The sequence below is a fragment of the Xenopus laevis genome, chromosome 1L (genome assembly GCF_017654675.1).
Source record: "Xenopus laevis strain J_2021 chromosome 1L, Xenopus_laevis_v10.1, whole genome shotgun sequence".
Lineage (NCBI taxonomy): Eukaryota > Metazoa > Chordata > Amphibia > Anura > Pipidae > Xenopus > Xenopus laevis.
The window spans coordinates 38,583,027-38,603,944 of record NC_054371.1 but is presented as its reverse complement, the minus strand read 5'-3'; the positions used below and the strand labels follow the sequence as shown (position 1 = coordinate 38,603,944).

Sequence of the window (20,918 nt, the reverse complement as noted above, 5' to 3'; positions counted from 1 at the left end):
CTGATGAGAATACCAAAAATGTTTACATGTGAATATTCAGTAAATGCCCCTTTTATGTTTATATACACAATGGGGCTCATTTATCAACACAGGGCAAATTTGCCCATGGGCAGTTATCCATACCAACCAATCGGTGATCAGCTTTTTAAAGCCTGCTGCAAGTAGAACAAACAATGCAGCAATTTGATTGGTTGCCATGGGTAACTGCCTATGGGCAAATTTGCCCAGTGTTGATAAATGACCCCCAATGAATTTTTACATGTCATGCCACGGCACTGATTAGTAATTTGCTTACAGTTATGACTCTCTGTTTCCAGTCCTTTATTTCCTCCTGCTGACCATCAGAAATAGATTTTAATCAACAAACACAATCTGATATTTTCTGACACCTTATCAAAACACGACTATATCATTCTCAGCACCCAGTATCCAGGGGGTGACACTTTTTTAGTTATTAAATGATAGAGCTGCCTCAACTTCCTTGTCTGACTGACATAAACTGCTTAGAATGTTAAATAGCTGTAGAGTTCTATATCGTAATGCCGGCAGCAGCTCCACTTGAGCACCATGGGGGCTTCTGATACTAACACAGGAGCTAAAGGTGAGCACTGAAAGTGCTGTGTCTATTTTTGCTCATGATACTAAATGCCACTTTGCGGAGAGATTTGACTAAACTGGGTACAATGTTGATAAATGAAAGGTAATGCACTAAACAAGTACTTGTATTTATATGAGGACTAAGGTTCATTTGGCAGGGTTGAACTTGATGAATTTTGCTCCCCAATTAACTATGCAATCTGTTCTAGTGCAGTTACCAATATCAACAAAAAGCAGATATATACACTTGTTGCAGACTGGGCAAAACTAATTGCTAAGAGCACTGCCGCTGAGTTAATAAATCAACCCCTATATTGAGCTTTGATTTCACAACTTTTTGTTCTTGGTGCTACATATACTAACTGTGGTCTGAGCTAGGGTCCTGCGCGGGTCCATTTTTTGGAACCCGTACCCGACCCATACCCGCAACCTGCAATCCGCAACCCAGACCCGCAACCCGCATTCTTACCCGATTGGACCCGCTACCCTATCCGCAAGTAGCTTATCCGCAAGCCGGACCGGCGACCCGCAGACCATTAAGAATCAGGAAGTGCTGCCATTGTAAACCGGGAGTGACATCATTGGAAGTAGACGTGATCAGAAAAAAGGAGTAAATATCACTATTGAGAAGACCCACCGACCTGCGTCTATACCCGCACCCGGAACATCTACCCGAAACCTGCAGGGTATTGCAGGTTTTTGCGGGTAACCCGAAGGTACTCCACCCGATGCAGGACTATAGTCTGGGCTGAAGCAGATACTTACACAGTCAAAGGGTTGCTGTACAACCAGGCTGCGCTACACCATTGAAATACATAAAAGTACATTGTTTGATAAGATGATCTTTGGTAAAGCTGTAGCCACATTCTAAATTCATTGTTTACCTGCTAAGATTTCAGAAAAAAAAATATGAAACAATCACTGTGTCAATCAATGTTTTTGATGTTGTCACTTAAAGGGATAATGTAACAGGAAAACATGTTTTTTTTCTTCAAAATGCATTCATTAATAGTGCTGCTCCAGCAGAATTCTGCACTGAAATCCATTTTTTAAAAGAGCAAACAGATTTTTTATATTTAATTTTGAAATTTGGCATGGGGCTATACATATTGTCAGTTTCCCTGTTTTCATGGGTCATGTGATAAACTTCCGTCACGCTTTACTGCTACACTGCAATTCTCATGTTTACCACTAGAGCTAAGGAGCATGACCCATGGTAAGATACAATGGGTAGGGGAGAAACAATAGCTGTCTGAAACCAGTTCCATCCTGTGTTGGCTCCTTCTCAAAGCTCAGAATAAGGCACAATGCACTGAGATGGCTGCCTCCTCACTAATATAACAGCTAAAAAATATTTTTTTCGGTTCAAGAATAAACTTTTAAATGGTAGAGTGAATGTAAACAGTGTAATTTAGAAATAAAAAGTAAACCATAAAATTCATAACAGAATCCCTTTAACTACAAGGAATTTCAAGCCCTCTTGTATAGAAAATAAATCTATATAGTAGAAATTGTTATTACCGTCATTAAGCTGGGGAGATAATAGAGGGATGTTCTAACACCAGGCATTAAGTAGGTTGTTGACTTCATACAGAGATCATAGATTTCAGCTATTGATATATCCCCATCACAAAATTGTGTTTTTCTATATGGATATAACATTTGTCATTACAAGGGTGTCAATTCAATATACTGTAAGATCACAGGCGGCAAAAATGTGCTGAGAGCTGACAGCATTCCTGCCCAGGGTCAATAAGGGGTTTGCCTCTGTCTGAGTGTATGAAGGCTTGCCGAATTTGTTGTGACAGTGATGACTGGAAGTACAGCTTAAAGTTATCAAGGATCTCTGAATGAGACTAGTATTAGATAGCACTTACGCTCACCTCTTGTACAGTAGCCAAATTGGAAGTTGTTCAGTTGCTAGAAAGATTACACAGTAATGCTGCAGTGATGTCAAAAAGGAGGCTGTCTTTAATTGGGTGAATGTTTAGAGGCTGAGAAAGCAGAGGCCGGCACATTTTCTCTAGTGGAGGGGGTCCATCTAAAAAGATACAGCTCGCCGTAAGGACTGAATGTTTTTGGACCTGTGTGGCCCTAGCTATATATTTAGGCATAAGGAACTTGATATGTCTTGTCACCATCTATCACATGTTTTTGTATGCAAAGGATGTTCAGTTCCCGGTTATATTGATGTCATACTACTGTATACAACATTGGAAACCTAGTTTCTACATAGACTTCTACTTCCTTGTAAAAGCTTCTAAGGTTTGTGTGACCAAAATGACCCTTTTCTAAATCCAAAGTTCTGCAACTCTGGGACCTCCTTTACCTTGTGGACTGAACATCTATTTACCATCTCTTTTCAAAACAGTGAAAAACCTTGTGCCGCTGGCACCTGGTAAACAGATTTTCAATGAGACTACAAAATATAATCTATTGTCTAATATTGATCAAATATATTAACAGTATAAATAATTACTTTAAAGGGGTTGTTCACCTCCTCCTTTCAGTTCAATTGTTTTCAGATTGTTCACCAGAAATAAAGACTTTTTTCAATTACTTTCCATTTTTTACTTTTTACCGTTTTCCCAAAATCGAAGTTTAAAGTTGAATGTTCATGTCTCTGGTGTTTCAGTCTGGCAGCTCAGTAATTCAGGTGCAGATTCTGAACTCTTACAATTTTGCAACATTTAGTTGATACATTTTCCAGCAGCATCTCTGGAGTATTAGCAACTATTGTATCAATTCTAACAGCTGTCTTTACGGAAACCCAGGGATTCTGCTCAGCAGGGACAAAGATAAGATGTATCAACTAAGGGCCAGATTTATCAATTCAAATTTTTTTATGGTCAAAACTGTCAAATTCAATTAAGGAGTTATTCAAATTCAAATCGAGTTTTAAAAAAAAAAAAATCGAATTTGATTTTCGAGATTTATCATACTCTGGCCCTTTAAGAACTTGAAAATAAGAAATGTAATAGTAGCTTCATATATAAATATAATCAATTAAAATAATTTGTGAAATAATTACAATATTCTTCACTTTTCTCCCCTTAGCAATCTGTCCCTTTTTGATTGACAGTTAGCTCAAATACATTTGTGTCCTTTGCCTAAATAATGTATTAGAGCTAACCAACCAACCAACTCTGACACAAAGCGGTATAAAGAGAGACAGATTGCTTAGAAGGGGAGAGTTCAGAGCCTAATGTTTAATCTATCAGATTTTGAAAGTTTATTGTTTCAATGAAATCCATTTTGTTTTTTGTGATAGTTCCCCCTTTATTGAAAGTAATCCCCAGATTAACTTTAAAGGGCACCTGTTGGCTGAAAATATTTTACGCAACCAAAGGTACAGGCTAATAGAGTCCGCACTCTGGATGGGGGTGACAGCAGTTTTTTTTTAAAAAAAATGTGCCCCCTGCCAGTGCTATGAGACCCACACCAGAAAGGAGTGGCCATGTTGGGGCACACACATGCAGTGAATGCCGCAACTTGCTCATTATGTGCATGGGTGTGATGTCAGAAAAGCATTTTGCGCATGCGCTATGTTCGACATGGCCACTCACACTGGGAGCAAGAATGTCCGAGCACTGGCGGGGACAGTTTTTTTTTAAAAAAAACTACTGTTGCTCCCAACAGGAATGCAGGCTCTATTAGCCCGCACCTTTTGTTGGGGGAAATATTTTCGGCAAATGCATGCCCTTTAAGTGTATTATATTGAAGGGACCTAGAAACTGTGAATATAAAGAATACACAGTATTGACATTCTGCTTGATGATTGTAACAGGAATAGTACTTAGAATTGTCCTGCCCAGCAAACATCCATATTCTAGCAAAAGTTACCAAGATGTAATTGTTTCGGGCTTTGTAATTTCATGATGATTGTTCCAGTTCACTAAGTGCAAAACATGTGGTATATTACTATACAAAACAAGATGAAGTGCTCTTGGTCTTGTAACAAAATCACTGTTTCTACAATCAACATCTGATTGCAAAACAGGCAGCCCTTGAGGTTCCAGTCGCTGATAACAGACCTGCATTTTTATTAGAAAAGATCAGAACGTTTTGTCAAGATTGGTGTCAACTTTCACAATGCCCTATAAATAATCCACAAGGCTAATAACAAGGTTTACCCATTATCTGAAAGTCCAACATCAGGTTCCAAGCATAACTACAGAGATGGTTATCTATACCATCTAAAACAGGGATCCCCAACCTTTTGAACCCGTCAGCAACATTCAGAAGTAAAAGGGGTTGGGGAGCAACACTAGCATGAGAAATGTTCTTGGGATGCCAAATAAGTGCTGTGATTGGTCATTTGATAGGACCTATGTGGATTGTCAACCTACATTGAGGCTCTGTTTGACAGTACACCTGGTTTTATACAACCAAAACTTGCCTCCAAGCCTGGAATTCAAAAATAAATAAAATAAATAAATTCAAAAATAAACTCCTGCTTTGAGGCCACTGGGAGCTACTTCCAAGGGATTGGAGAGCAACATGTTACTCACTGATCTAAAACATAGGTTCCCAAACTGTAGGGCTGGCACTTGGTGTCCCAAAGCAATAGATTGGGGACTGAGTCTGAAGAAAAATGAAGGTAAAATTTGGCGTGAACACTTGTGATTGATCCCTGATATTCCTGGAAGCGCAAGCTGAAGGGCTTAGTTACTAAAGTGGGATGGCTTATTCATCAATGTATTCATAATATGTAACATTTTTATGGGGTAGGCGGGGCCCTTGACCAAATATCAGACTTCTAAATAGGGCTGAACCCCAATCTCTGACTGCTGCAAGTTTTTTTCTTTGGAATATTTTTTCTTATAGTATATTAACCAAAGAAAATTAAAAAATAGGCTAATTTATTAGTTAGAAGGAAATAAGAAAGATAACGGCCCAGTGAAGAAATATGTTTTAGCCACCCCAGCCCAACTTCTATTATTCATGTAAAACCCATAACCTCCAGGCCAAGGGGCAAGGGCTGTAGGAAGGATTAGGGTGGAACATGAATAGGCTGGGGATAGAGCACTTTGCTTCAAGTGTATCAGGAGTCAACTTAGTTTAATTTAATTATGTAGCCCACCCTTGGTGCTATAGAAGTGTAGTAAAGTCAGGGGTTCTTTTCACTCTGGTGAATAGTCTTTGGAACACTGACAAATAAGTAGAGGACAAGAGATTTATTCAAAGCCAATAAACGTCTTTATTTATCCCAGGCATATTACTTCTTTTTTTTTTTTAAATTTGAAATTTTTATTGATTTACACCAATACAGTATAGACTGCAGAACGTAATGCAACAAAAAGACATCGGCTGAAGTAATAACAAGGAAGATAGCTACACAGCAGATCAATAAATGTAGTTTCCACATTTGAACCAGTAGCTAAAGAAAAGCTAAAGTGACTGTATCGTCAATTATAAAAGGGGGGATAGGGAAGAGAAGGGAAAGACAAAGAAAAAAAGGGGGAAAAGAAATAAAGAAAAGGAAGGAAGGTAGCAGAAATAGCAGTGTGTTCAACCAAAGAAGTACATTGAAGTGAAGGTAACGTGTCCTACACCGTCCAAGTGCAGTGCCTCATATCGCCATATTTGTCCCAAGCTAAAACAGTTCCAGGTAACGGGTCCATGGGTGCCACTCCAGCTCCTCCTCATAACTTCTGTCCAAAAGTCTGGCTCGAATGGACTCCATTGCTCTGATCCAATTAACTTTTATTATAAGGGTCTGTACCCCCGGTATTACCGGCTTTTTCCAATTAGCTGCCAGTAGAGATCTTGCTGCTGTAAGAATATGCGTGGCCAGTTTGTGTGAACTTTTCGAGTGAATTTCTGGGATTTTTATGCCTAAAAGGAAAGTGTGCGGGGAGGCTTGTATAGTGACATGGAAGACCTCTGAGAGCAAAGTGGCAACCGTCCCCCAAAATTCCCGGGCAACTGTGCATGTCCACCAAGTGTGTAAAAAGGATCCCTGTTCTCCGCAGCCTCTGAAACAGGTTGCATGGTTCGGGTTGCTGCTTAGTTTACTGATGCGTAACGGGGTATAGTACCACCGAAATATAATCTTATATGCTCTCTCGGCCGAGACTGCACAAATGGATGTCTTTCTGGCCATGTCCCATATGCAAGACCATGTTTTGTCCGAAATCGGAGAACCAAGGTCCTCCTCCCATTTCGTCATGTAGGGTTGGCGAGAAGTAGTGGTATCTGATGCAATGTTGCTATAGAGGCTGGTGATTAGATGAGTCGGGTACGATCGGTTGTGACAAATGGTTTCAAAATATGTTAGTGTAGTATTCGTGGCGGACTTAAGGGCAGTTTCCACGTAATGTCGGATTTGTAGATATCTGAAAAATTGTGAGTGTGGTATGTCATGTTTTTCTCTACATTGTTGAAACGAGAGCACTGTCTGGTCTGTCAGAAAGGCAGTAAGGGAAGTCAAATTTGCCTCTATCCATGGAGTAAAGTCAAGTGGAGAGCAACCCGGTGTGAAATCAGTATTGTGAAAAATGGTCCTGAATCTGGAATTAGAAGTACTCAAGCCTGACTTAATGGATACCGCATCCCAGAGATCTAAAGCCTGTTGTGACGTGGGTAGAATATTTAGGGAGGCACTTCTGGAGGCATTTGGTATCCAGAAAAGGTGAGCTAGCTGGAGAGGATAGATAAAGTGATTTTCAATTTCTTTCCAGGGTTCGCTGGTTGGGGCATGCACATGTATCATGGCCTCCAACCTGCTAGCTATATAGTATCGGTGTACGTTAGGGACCCCCAATCCCCCCATAGATTTCGGTTTAGTCATGATCTCCGCCTTGATTCTAGGTTTTTTGCCACTCCAAATAAAGTCTGATATCGACTTTTGGAGGGTACGAGCGGACTGTTCAGAGAAGTGTAATGGGAGTGTCCTAAACAGATACAACAATCGTGGTAGTAAGGTCATTTTGACTGCAGCAATCCTGCCAAACCAAGAGAGGTGGTAGGTGTGCCAAGTGAGTAAATCCCTCTTAAGTTTATCCAACAGCTTGGGGTAGTTGGCCTTGTATAATGTGTCATAAGATGAGGTCAGTTGTATCCCCAGGTACGTAATGGAGTTAGTCTCCCATTTGTAATCAAAATTGAGTTGTAGCAACTTTAGTTCTGAGTCTGACATTTTCAGCGGGAGTGCGTGCGATTTCGTGGGGTTGATTTTGTAGCCGGAGAGAGATCGGAGTGTGGATTAAGTTTGGCAAAGAGGTTTGAGGGGATGTAAGCGTAAGAAGGATGTCGTCAGCGAATAAATTAATCTTATGCATTTGTCCGCCTACTTGAAAGCCTTTGATGTCGGGGTTATTGCGGATGGCATGGGCTAGAGGTTCTAGAGATAGAGCGAACACCAAAGGTGATAGAGGGCATCCCTGCCTTGTCCCTCCCCTAATCTCGATATAGTCCGACTGGAGGCCCATGTTCACCACTCGGGCTGATGGAGCTGCGTAGAGTTGTTGAAATCCAGTAAGGAAAGGTTTCGGTATACGTATTTTCTCCAAGACCGCAAACATGTACCTCCAGTCCAACCTGTCAAACGCCTTTTGTGCATCAAGAGACAAGAGGAGGGAAGAAGTTTTCTCACTCGGGGCCAGACTTATTAAATTTATAGCCTTACGGATATTGTCAGCTGCTTGACGGCCTGGTACAAAACCTACTTGGTCTGGATGAATGAGCTGGGGGAGTGTTGTGGAGAGTCTATTAGCCAATATCTTGGCGAAAATCTTGACGTCGGTATTGATAAGGGAGATGGGTATATAGCTATCGCAATTTTGGGGATCTTTACCCGGTTTTAATATCATAATAATATTTGCTGTTTGCATGTGTCTTGTCAGGGGTGCACCCTCCATGAGAGCTCGAAAGAGCTCCTTTAAATGAGGTATGAGGTGAGTGGAGAATTTTTTATAGTATTTGACGGTAAAGCCGTCTGGGCCGGGCGCTTTATTCGGTTTAGAGCCTTTGATCACCGCCTCTATCTCATCAGACTCTATAGGCGGAGCTAGCAATTCCTGGGCTTCCGCAGTCAAAGGAGGGGGAGTCCAAGCTGACAAAAAATCCGAGCAACGTGCCATAGTTGCGTTCGAAGCTTTGTCTGCAGTGTATAAGTCGGCGTAGAAAGTGTGGAAAGACTTAAGAATATGTTGTGTATCTCTAGTTGTTGTCCCGTCCGAGGTTCGAATAGCATGTATGGTTTGTGAGGTCTGGAGGGCTTTGAGTTTGCGAGCTAGCATGGTGTGTGGCTTATTAGCGTATTCGTAGAATAAGCTTTTAGTTTTCTGCATGACATATGCTGCTCTATCCGAAAGTACTTGGACTAGTTGAGCTCTAGTGTTCTGTATGTTTTCGAGGCTTTCCCCGTTGGGGTTGCGTTTATGCGAAATAGCCAACTCATGTAGGTGAAGCGAAAGCTGTTGAATTTTGTCCTCCCTAATCCTTTTCAGTCGCGCGGCGTGCTTAAGCAGAATGCCAGGCATATTACTTCTGATGAAATCAGAGCTCTGCTCATAAATGAGTAGCACATAAATACAAGACAATCATGGGCCAGATTTGTGAACAGCTCACAAAGGCTCAGGCCTAGGGCAACAAAAATCTGGGAGCGGCATGCCACCCATTTGCAGCATGTGAACTGGGGACTGGGCTAGAAAATTTGAATTACAAGCTGCCAAGTTCCTAATTTTAAAAACTTGGCAGGCAGTTTTGACCCGGGCACCCCTTCCAAAACTTGGGCTGTCCGAGTCAATACCAGATCCATATGCTGGCTGTCTGGTCTGGTCACTGCTGGGTTCTAACCCCACTTGTTGGAGCCTTGAGCTGCTCAGCTAACTGAAATCCTGCCTGTATCTATTCCTGGAGTGATTATAACAAAGTTAATTATGACTAAACTTTTCCAAACTGGGCATGGGACCTGCCCAGACTCAATCTTGTACCCGCTTGGTAAGATCCAGGAAACGAGCCCTGAGCACGAAGGTGCTCTCCCTTTTATCTACTTAAATACTGCCGCCTACTGGTATTGAGATGTAGCTTAATGGGGATCTATCACAAAAATATAAGCTTCATCTTGCTGAAATAAGAAACTTTCTAAATATTATCAATTAAAAATTCTGTGCCATTTATGAAATAATTAAGTTATTATTCACTCTCTCCCTCTGAGCAACCTGTCTCTCTTCATTCTGTCTTCATGTAGTAGATGGAGCTAGTTTTTGATTGACAGATCTAATACATCCTTTGGGGGGGGGTTGCACCCTTAACCTAGGTGCTCACTTATTAAAAATAACTGGCTCTGAAGGAAATCCTGTTTCTCTGTGTGCAGGGTGTTTGCCAGGGTCTGTTATTTTGTTACCTTTAGTTTGTGCTGGAGTTGGTTATTTAAGTTATTCTGCTAAGAAAGGGAGCCCCCCTAAAAGACATTTTAAACCTACCTGTCAATCAAAATCTGACCTTAGCAAGAAGAGAGCATGAAGAGTGACATGTTGTGGAAAGTGAGACACTGAAGACTAACTTGATTATTTCTTAAATGACACAAACTGTTTAATTGATTGTATTAAGAAAGTATATTATTTCAGTGAGATGAATCTTATATTACATTTTCATTTTCGCGATAGATCCCCTTTAACTATCCTAAATTAATATAACCATTGAGCTTCAGGTCCCTATACTGTAGGTCCCTTATAGTTTTAGAATTGTGTTTAACCACATCCTTATGTTATTGTCTGTGCATCTTATTATTCCCTTCTGTCAAGTACAGGCATATTATATGCCTAAACAAACTAATCTGTGGCACTGACTAGTTTAGGGACTGGGATGAATAGCAAAGAAAAGGGATAAATGGTGGTTAAAAGGTACACACAGAGAGGCTGATAAAAGGTATAAAGTAGTGCAGAAACCATAAATAAGTGGAAAACAGACTGATCAGTGATACACAGTTAATGAATTTGAAGCAAACGAGGTGTATTAGCACCAAAAGGATTATTCTTAGCAGACTAGTATAATCCTATGGACCAGAAACTGGATATGTGAAACGTGGTAAAGCAGAATCAAATATAGAAATTGTGTATATACTTGCTTCTTTGCTATTGTGCTACAGAATATTGTCAGGCTAAATATATGTAAATAATAGATCTTTTGTGGCAGATGCTGCTATGCAAATAAACTGTGTACACAAAGAATTGACCCTGGTGCCCCATTTAAATCTCTCCCAGTCAGGGGGCAAGTGAAGCGGTTGGAATAGAGTACAGGCTCATAGAGGAGAGGCACGTCCAGGCACCTGTGGCTACTGCTGCTCAGTTGTGGCAACTTGGTTTCTCACTGACTGAAGGTGACAATGCCCAAAATAGGTTGGCAACTTGACTTGGGCTTAAAGCTGCATCTGTGATATAACAGCTGAGGCTGCAGCCAAGTCACACACAGAGCAGGGAGCAGTTCTCGCACTCAGTGAAAGTACAATTGTGTAGATAGATCATGGCCAATCAGTTGTGCTCCTTCCTGTGCAGCCAAATACAAGTGTCCGTGTAACCTCTGGGCTTTGCCTCCCACTGCTCATCCCTGACTCCCAGCACCTGACTCCCAGCACCCAGCACAGCTCAGTCATCTCCAAGACAGCAGCTGCAAGACCCGCCCCTTCCCCCCATCATCATTAGCAAATATTACCCTAAACACTTGCTCTTTACCTCCCTTCTCCCTCCAGGCATTGGAGAGGGCGGCTGTCAATCAGGCGGCACCCCGGCGCGGCTCAGCAGCAGAGCGAGAGCGACGAGCAGACAAGCCGAGGGGAGAGATGGAGGAGGAGATGCAGCCGGCAGAGGAGGGGCCCTGCCTCCCAAAAATCTACAAGCAGAGGAGCCCCTATAGCGTCCTCAAAACCTTCCCCAACAAGAAGTCTCTGAGCAGAAGGTACGACCGACCCACCATGGTGGAGATCCCACATCTGGGGGCGCCGCAGCAGCAACGCGCACACTTCCAGCAGCAGCAGCAGCAGCATCCGACCTCCATCAGCAACAGCGAGCAACAGCCGCATCACTACCAGCAGCAGGCGCACAGCTCCTATCAGAACGGGCCCAGCAGGGCAGCCACGTCCACCACCTCCCAGTGCCAACAGAGAGCCGGGGGGGTCGCCGGGCATCTGGGCTCCTCCAACAGGTTCTGCCAACAGCCGACCCCCGGCCACAGCAACCCAGAACTCAGTGCAGGCAAGTAGCTGTCACTACTTCACCCTTACTCTTCACCCTTACTCTTCACCCTTACACTTCACCCTTACTCTTCACCCTTACACTTCACCCTTACACTTCACCCTTACTCTTCACCTTTACTCTTCACCTTTACTCTTCACCCTTACTCTTCACCCTTACACTTCACCCTTACACTTCACCCTTACTCTTCACCTTTACTCTTCACCTTTACTCTTCACCCTTACTCTTCACCCTTACTCTTCACCCTTACTCTTCACCTTTACTCTTCACCTTTACTCTTCACCCTTACTCTTCACCCTTACGCTTCACCTTTACTCTTCACCCTTACTCTTCACCCTTACTCTTCACCCTTACTCTTCACCCTTACTCTTCACCCTTACTCTTCACCCTTACTCTTCACCCTTACACTTCATCCTTACTCTTCACCCTTACTCTTCACCCTTACTCTTCACCCTTACACTTCACCTTTACTCTTCATCCTTACTCTTCACCCTTACTCTTCACCCTTACTCTTCACCTTTACTCTTCACCCTTACGCTTCACCTTTACTCTTCACCTTTACTCTTCACCTTTACTCTTCACCTTTACTCTTCACCTTTACTCTTCACCTTTACTCTTCACCTTTACTCTTCACCCTTACTCTTCACCCTTACTCTTCACCCTTACACTTCACCCTTACTCTTCACCTTTACTCTTCACCCTTACTCTTCACCCTTACTCTTCACCTTTACTCTTCACCTTTACTCTTCACCCTTACTCTTCACCCTTACTCTTCACCTTTACTCTTCACCTTTACTCTTCACCCTTACTCTTCACCCTTACGCTTCACCTTTACTCTTCACCCTTACTCTTCACCCTTACTCTTCACCCTTACTCTTCACCCTTACTCTTCACCCTTACTCTTCACCCTTACACTTCACCTTTACTCTTCATCCTTACTCTTCACCCTTACTCTTCACCCTTACTCTTCACCCTTACACTTCACCTTTACTCTTCATCCTTACTCTTCACCCTTACTCTTCACCCTTACTCTTCACCTTTACTCTTCACCCTTACTCTTCACCTTTACTCTTCACCTTTACTCTTCACCTTTACACTTCACCTTTACTCTTCACCTTTACTCTTCACCTTTACTCTTCACCTTTACTCTTCACCCTTACTCTTCACCCTTACTCTTCACCTTTACTCTTCACCTTTACTCTTCACCTTTACTCTTCACCTTTACTCTTCACCTTTACTCTTCACCTTTACTCTTCACCCTTACTCTTCAACCTTACTCTTCACCCTTACGCTTCACCCTTACTCTTCACCCTTACTCTTCACCCTTACTCTTCACCCTTACTCTTCACCCTTACTCTTCACCCTTACGCTTCACCTTTACTCTTCACCCTTACTATTCATCATGCCCTGGGACTTCTTCACAGGGGGTAACTGTGCTCAAATGGCTTTTTTTATTTATTTTAATAAATACATATCTAAAGGCAGGAGTCCATACTCTTATGTGTGAACTTTATCCTGTGTATGTGTAACTTTATTCAGTTGGTAACAGTCCAGGCAGGCTGTTGAACAGCACATGCAGCACAATACATTGAGTAAAGAGTAACCCATATCCAGCCTGCAGCTTCTCCAGCATCGCAAGGGTTACAGTTTGGGTCACAAGACCCAGGGATGCCCAAGCTGTAACTGAACTGTAACTCCCAGCAGCCTTTGCTCTGTTCTGTATCTTTTGTATCAGAGAAGCCCAGTCTATTGCCCCGCAGCTGTTACACTACAACCCACAGTGCCTATAAATATCCTATTTAGCTATTGAGGCATATAAACAGTTTGATATCAGGCCATCCACACTTCAGACTGCAGAACTCACCCTTTACTTTAATTAGCTGAGCTGCTGGAGGAATGCTGGGAGTTGTAGTTCTGTAATGAATGAAGTTTGTCTCTTAGAACACACAAATTATTCTTAGATCTGCTTAGAAACAAAGGAACTGGTGTATAAATGAAATCTAACACCTACTGGTTTAGGATTGTATAGCAGCAAATGCTGGTTACCATTATATTAACTCTGTCTGTAATATCCCATATTAAGGGGGGGATCACTATACCCTTGGGCCACTCAGACACAGAGAGCATCTCACTGCTTGTCAGTAACATATATGGCATATAACATATGAGCTGAATGCTGAAAAATAAAGAACAAGGTGGGCTCCATAGGAGACCAGTGAGTTCAATTCCTGTTATTCCTCTGCTGCTCCACCTGTGGGACAGTCCCAGGGTTTGAATAAGGTGAAGGGTATTTCTTAAAGATGAGCCCCCAGGGTATAAACCAAGTTCTTATGATTTCCCCTTTGTTCTTAAGATGATCTGTTTATTTGGAATAATGTATTCTGCAGCTATCCTGTGTATTGGGAGCATTATTCTTGCCGGCGTGTAATTTGTGCGCGCTGAAATATATATGTTCATCCCCACTGCGAGTAACAGGAGACCATAAAAGTGAAATATGTGTTGTGTGTTCTGTTCTGTCTGAATGAATAGGGACCCAAGCGCAATAAAGTCTCACATCTGGCACGAGCTGTTAAAAAAAACATGGGATAATTGTTCTAATACTGTATATTATTGTAATAATACTGTGCCTTGATGTATTAATACTGTGCATGACTTTAATAATATTGTACACTTATGTAATAATATTGTATATATATTACCCTCATTTTGTTTCTGATGCATTTTTTGGCACTTAGTGTTCAGTTCATATTCTTGTGCTGGATTATCATTACTATATGGCACTAAATTGTGGGGTTGTAGGAATGGGGGCAAAGTACCAGATAGGTTACCCCCTTAACTATAGCATAACTGTCTTTTTATGCACCTGATCTGAGAATATGACTGTGCAAGATTTAAATAAACATATACAGGTATGGGGTCTGTTATCCAGAAACCTGCTATCCAGTAAGATCTGGATTACATGAAGGCCATCTTCCATAGACTCCATTTAAATTAAATAATTCCAATTTCTTTCAAACTCTTAGTCAAACCACTGCCTGGTTGCTAGGGTAATTGGGACCCTAGCAACCAGATAGCTACTGAAATTTTAACTGGACAGCTGCTGGACAAAAAGATAAATAATTCCAAAACCCAAAAATTATTAAAAAAAAAAAACAATTGCAAATTGTTTTAGGGTAAAGGTACACTGGGCGATTCGAGTTGGCGGCGACCAATCTTCCTGAACGCCTTACCTCACTCTGCGCTGGCTAAAATGAAAAATCTACGGCAATATTCACATGTGGCGATTCGTATTCTAAAGTCGCCCGAAGTTGCCTCACGAGGAAACTTTGGGCGACTTCTGATAGCGAATTGACGCGTGTGATTAGCGCCAGAGATTTTTCATTTTAGCCAGCGCAGAATGAACCAGTAATAAGCAAATTGTCAGTATTGCAGTGGATCCTGGACGGCAACAGCCAAAAATGAATACTCTTTGAGGCTACAATTTTATTGTAATTGTTACTTGTTATTACGTATCTTTTTATTCAGGCCTCTCTCCTAATCATCTTTCAAACTCTTATTCAAACCACTGCCTGGTTGCTAGGGTCATTTGGACCTTAGCAACCAGATAGCTGCTGAAATTCTAACTGGAGAGCTGCTGGACAAAAAGCTAAATAATTTCAAACCCAAAATGTATTAAAAAACGAAAAACCAATTGCAAATTGTCTTAAGGTCCCCATAGACGCGGTGATTCTTCTTTGGTGAACGACTGATTTCAGCGCAGTCTGACCAGTCCGTCAAATTATCGTGCGGTTAGTGGGATTCGAACGATCGTACATCTTACGATTTTTCGGCCGACATCTGTCAGAAAATTGATCGGCCAGGTTAAAAATCTTTATTGGTCCCAGTGAAATCTATTGCAGGGCCAAGCAGGCAGCTACCCTTCAGTTTTGCTGGCAATATCGCCTGAAATGGTCTTTTTAGCTGATAGACACATCGTACATTTAAACGATCATTTCGAGATAATCGTGGTCTCACGATAAGATTGGATCTTTTAAAAATCTTTACATCTATGGCCAGCTTTAGACTATTTCTCTCTACACCATACTAAAAGTTAATTCAAAGGTGAACAAACCATTTAAAGAGTTGACTTCCAATTCTTTAACTTTCTCCAAGCCATACAATATGCCAGGAAGGTTTTCCAACAAATCACTGATCCAGATTTATCTTTTGTGATAATTGTACATTTCCAGCCAGAAGATATTAATAACTGGGTGAAGGCAGCTTCTCTCTGTTGACATCTCGAGCAGGTACAGGTATCTAATAAGCCCCAATTTTTAAAAGGTCATAATGTGGTTAGATAAGAGTGGTGCACATTTGTAAGGCCATGATTTGGTATTTACTGGAAGGAATTATTTCCATGGCGAGTTGAGTTTGAGAACATCAGATATGGAAGTTGTAGTCAGTCCATTTCCCAAGAAAGTTGTCCCTGTTAGGGCTCTTACACATGAGCGTTTTTACCTGCGCTCCCCTGCGTTCCGTTTTTCGGCGTTCAGCCGCAGGGGAGCGCAGGAATAGACGCATTACATTATTTCAAATGGGGCTGTACTCACACAGGCGCGTGTAGGCGTCGAACGCAGGAAAAATGCAGCATGTTGCGTCTCAACCTGCGTTCGGCGCCTACATGCGCCTGTGTGAGTACAGCCCCATTTGAAATAATGAAATGCGTCTATTCCTGCGCTCCCCTGCGGCTGAACGCCGAAAAACGGAACGCAGGGGAGCGCAGGTAAAAACGCTCATGTGTAAGAGCCCTTACTGTTGCCTAGGTGTGTTATGATAAGCTTGGACATTTGCGCTATAGTTTGGATACTGGTTTTCTTTCTGTATGAGGTTCAGATAATTAGATAAATCTTGATCAGTCATATGGTGGCGTAATGTATGGTTTGCAGAAAGTAAAGCGTGAGTAATCCTCTAATGCAGTGGATGTCATTTTGTATTCATTGTGTAACTTTAGGAGTATTGAGTCTATACTGTACTATTCTCTATATGGTGTGTGAGTGTGTGTAAATGATGCTTTCGCCTTTTCAGTTTTTGTCAACTCATTAGGTTGGGAATAAAGAACCCTTCTCCCCATTTTCCACTCATTGTATTTTTTATGTGGAAAATAAAGCTGTGGGACAGTCAACTCCACAGCCCCTTCCCCACTTAACCTGCACCCTTCCCATTCCATCATTGTTCTGGTTTGGATAGAAGCGTTTTGAATGCACAATGGACTGTAAATTGAAAGGTTTTTGGAAAGTGAACTTACCCAAAACCCCTTTCTAGTAAATGGGTCCTCGAAGTCCAAGTGGGTAAATATTAGCAAATATGTCGGATGAATGTTGGGAAGAGTGGTTTGCAGAGCAGATTGACACAATACCACTTCAGCCAGTGAGCGCCACATTAACCCTTGCGATGTACATTGGACCTTTGACCTGCTCAGTAACAATATAACCATGTGCAAATCAATTAGGGGCCTAATGCAGCTCATCAATTATGGTATTTAGCAACATCATGATATAATAAACCAATAAATGTTTCATTTAAAAATTCCAAGACTAATGTTTTTGCTTCCTCTTGTACTGAACGGTGAAATATATCAGAGCCATCTGAGGGAAAATCACATTAATCACTGCCATGGGATGCACTGCTTACCCATTATCATTCAAGCACTAATGGAGTTTGGAATTGATGCTATGGCTAAGAAGATTTGTTGTGCTAGGTATAAAGGGTTAAGCATGCCCAAGATTTCAATTATGCCTGACTGACTCTGCAGTGATGGATAATCAGAAAAGGAAGATCGACACACAGGGTGGAACTGATGTTCTAGGCCTTTGTGCTTCTTTTGTGAAGGATTACTAAAAAGCTGTACTGGCAATAACAACAGACACAACAACATATACAGCAGGCCCAACATTAGCCAACATATTTGCAGCACTTGCTCACGGTTCTTCTCTCTGTGTATACTTACATTCATATGAAAACGTTTGGGAACCCCCTCTTAATTCTTTGGAGTTTTGTTTATCATTGGCTGAGCTTTCAAAGTAGCAACTTCTTTTAATATATAACATGCCTTATGGAAACAATAGTATTTCAGCCGTAAAGTTTATTTGATTAACAGAAAATATGCAATATGCATCATAAAAAAATGAGACATGTGCATAAATTTGGGCACCCCAACAGAGATATTACATCAATACTTAGTTGAACCTCCTTTTGCAAATGTAACAGCCTCTAGACGCCTCCTATAGCCTATGATGAGTGTCTGGATTCTGGATGGCGGTATTTTTGACATTCGTTCATACAAAATCTCTCCAGTTCAGTTAAATTTGATGGCTGCCGAGCATGGACAGTCTGCTTCAAATCATCCAATAGATTTTCCATGATACTCAAGTTGGGGGACTGTGATGGCCATTCCAAAATATTGTACTTCTCCCTCTGCATAAATGCCTTTGTAGATTTCCAAGTGTGTTTAGGGTCATTGTCTTGTTGGAATATCCAACCCCTGCGTAACTTCAACTTTGTGACTGATGCTTGAACATTATCCTGAAGAATTTGTTGATATTGGGTTGAACTCATCCGACCCTTGACTTTAACAAGGGCCCCAGTCCCTGAACTCGCCACACAGCCCCACAGCATGATGGAACCTCCACCAAACTTGATAGTAGGTAGCAGGTGTTTTTCTTGGAATTGAGTGTTCTTCTTCAGCCATGCAAAGTGCTTTTTGTTATGACCAAATAACTCAATTTTTGCCTCATCAGTTCAAAGCACTTTGTTCTAAAATGACTGTGGCTTGTCTAATGAGCTTTGCATACAACAAGCGACTCTGTTTGTGGCGTGATTGCAGAAAGGGCTTCTTTCTCATCTCCCTGCCATACAGATGTTCTTTGTGCAAATTGCTCTGAATTGTAGAACGATGTACAGATACACCATCTGCAGCAAGATGTTCTTGCAGGTCTTTGGAGGTGATCTTTGGGTTGTCTGTAACCATTCTCACAATCCTCCGCATATGCCACTCTTGTATTTTTCTTGGCCTACCAGACCTGGGTTTTACAGCAACTGTGCCTGTGGCCTTCCATTTTGCTTACAGTTGAAATTGACAGTTTAAACCTCTGAGATAGCTTTTTGTAGCCTTCCCCTAAACCATGATACTGAACAATCCCCGTTTTCAGATCTTTTGAGCATTCCATGCTGTCACTCTTCAGAAAAGAGTCAAACAGAAGCACAACTTGCAATTGGCCACCTTAAATAAATCTTCTCATGATTGGACACACCTGCCTATGAAGTTCAAGGCTTAACAAGCTAATCCAACCAATTTGGTGTTGCCATTAATCAGTATTGAGCAGTTACATGCATTCAAATTAGGAAAATTACACAGCCAGTTTTTCACATTTGATTTAATTTCATACAACTGAATACTGCTTCACTAAAAATATTTCTTCAGAAAACACCCCAGTACTCAGATGTTTCTGGGAAATGAAAGACATACCACAGTTATCGTTTTTGCTGAAAGAGGAGTAAATTATTATGCAGGCTGAGAGAGGTTCCCAAACGTTTTCATATGACTGTATATGTTCATAAAGATAGACAAAGATCATGTCCCCTTGCAAGTGCCTCTTCCCCAGAGAAAACAGACCCAAACTTAAGGGTACTAGCACATAGGGTGCATTTGGGTGCTCAAAGGTTCAAAATCCCCGTCCCCCTTGATTTTAAGAAGTGCTTCTTCAAGAGCTTCTCAGCCAATAGTAGCCTAGAAATGTGGCAGGCCATAGGGCTCAATTATGTCTGCAAGTGCAGTGAGGAAAGTACAATTTTTGTCCCATAATGCAGTGTCCTGACCCCATTTGCCATTCACGATTCCCACCTTTAACTTTCCCGTCCTGTGCTCAGAATGGGGCAGAGAGTGCAGGAGCGCTAGTGGAGAGAGCATAATCAACACAGAATTTTAACAGTAAAAAAAATAGAAATTCTGCTCTTAAAGGTACTAGGGTCAACATTGTGCTGCCCCTCAAGATCCACATGGCAAAAGCTCCCTGCTGAATATTTTGATAAAAGTTAGACAGTTTCAAGGAATTTCTGACAAATGCTATGTATAAATGAGAAATCCACTCAAGGTCACTGTACAAGCAGATCTTTGTTTTGCCCACCAGTAATCTGGGCTAAACCATGCTATTCCAATTTTTTGGACCTCAAGCCAATGCCAATGATGGGATCATACTCCAGGCCTGTGAATAGTTGTTAGGAGGTAATCAGGGCCAGGCCAAGCCGGCTGGGCACCCTAGGCAGCCTGGTCAGGCATTTTGCCCACCTCCTACACTTTGTTCCCCCGACAGTAAGGAGCAACAGAAAAGAAGAGCGGTGGTGGGGGGATACAAGGGCCTAGACTAGGGGTAGGCGACAGAAGAGATACGTGCATGGTGCCCCCCAACTGTTGATCTTCAGGCCTTCTTCTGCCTACCCCTAGTTCCAGCCACAGAGATATCAACACCCACCATGTCTGGATAGATAAAGTTGGCAGCTTTTATTGGCCAACGTATAGCCATCTTAATTTGGTTTGAAATTGCATTTAATACACAAGAGCCATGAATATCTTGTAAATTATATCCTTATAAACGGTGCTTAGTGATGCCATCGGTTACAACCAGAGCTTAGTAATGTCATTTCTGTCACAAGATTTACTGAAACTTGTGTATTATAATAAATAAAGTACCCGCTTTTGCAAAATATGAGGATATTAGAAGTCTCCTCTGTGTTCCACGACCTGTATATAAACACAGGGCAATGTTGAACATATATATCATTATTTGACAGCATTATTGTTATCATATATTTATATAGTAGTGCTTTTTAATGCATCACTCACATCAGTGAGAAGCTTACAGTCTAAGGTCCCTATAATAAATATGGTGGCTGCAGGAAGGGGCTTATTAAATAAATGGTGCTAAAATCACAAGCTGTCATCCGTACAATAAAACTGTGCATTGTGGCATTTGTTATGTATCTGAAAGAACAAAGGTATTGTCTGAGACAGCCATCCGTTTGTAGGGCACAATTTATATTCGGCTGTAGAATCCATTACCAGTCACAATATGCGTGCGTTTTACACTG

At 41.7% G+C, this 20,918-nt stretch overlaps 1 protein-coding gene across 2 annotated transcripts in view; it reads left to right on the top strand.

Annotated features, from left to right (window-relative positions):
• Nucleotides 1-10,875: 10,875 nt before the first annotated feature.
• The window catches only part of bend4.L (BEN domain containing 4 L homeolog), a 62,161-nt gene continuing 52,118 nt past the window's right edge, over nt 10,876-20,918 (top strand). Inside the window, exon 1 of one of the 2 annotated variants that reach the window (XM_041588633.1) lies at nt 10,876-11,795. In XM_041588633.1, coding sequence (XP_041444567.1) covers nt 11,384-11,795 — 412 coding nt within the window. In that variant the 5' untranslated portion in view covers nt 10,876-11,383. The remainder of the gene's footprint in view (nt 11,796-20,918) is intronic. The other variant, XM_018229447.2, reaches the window with a different exon arrangement.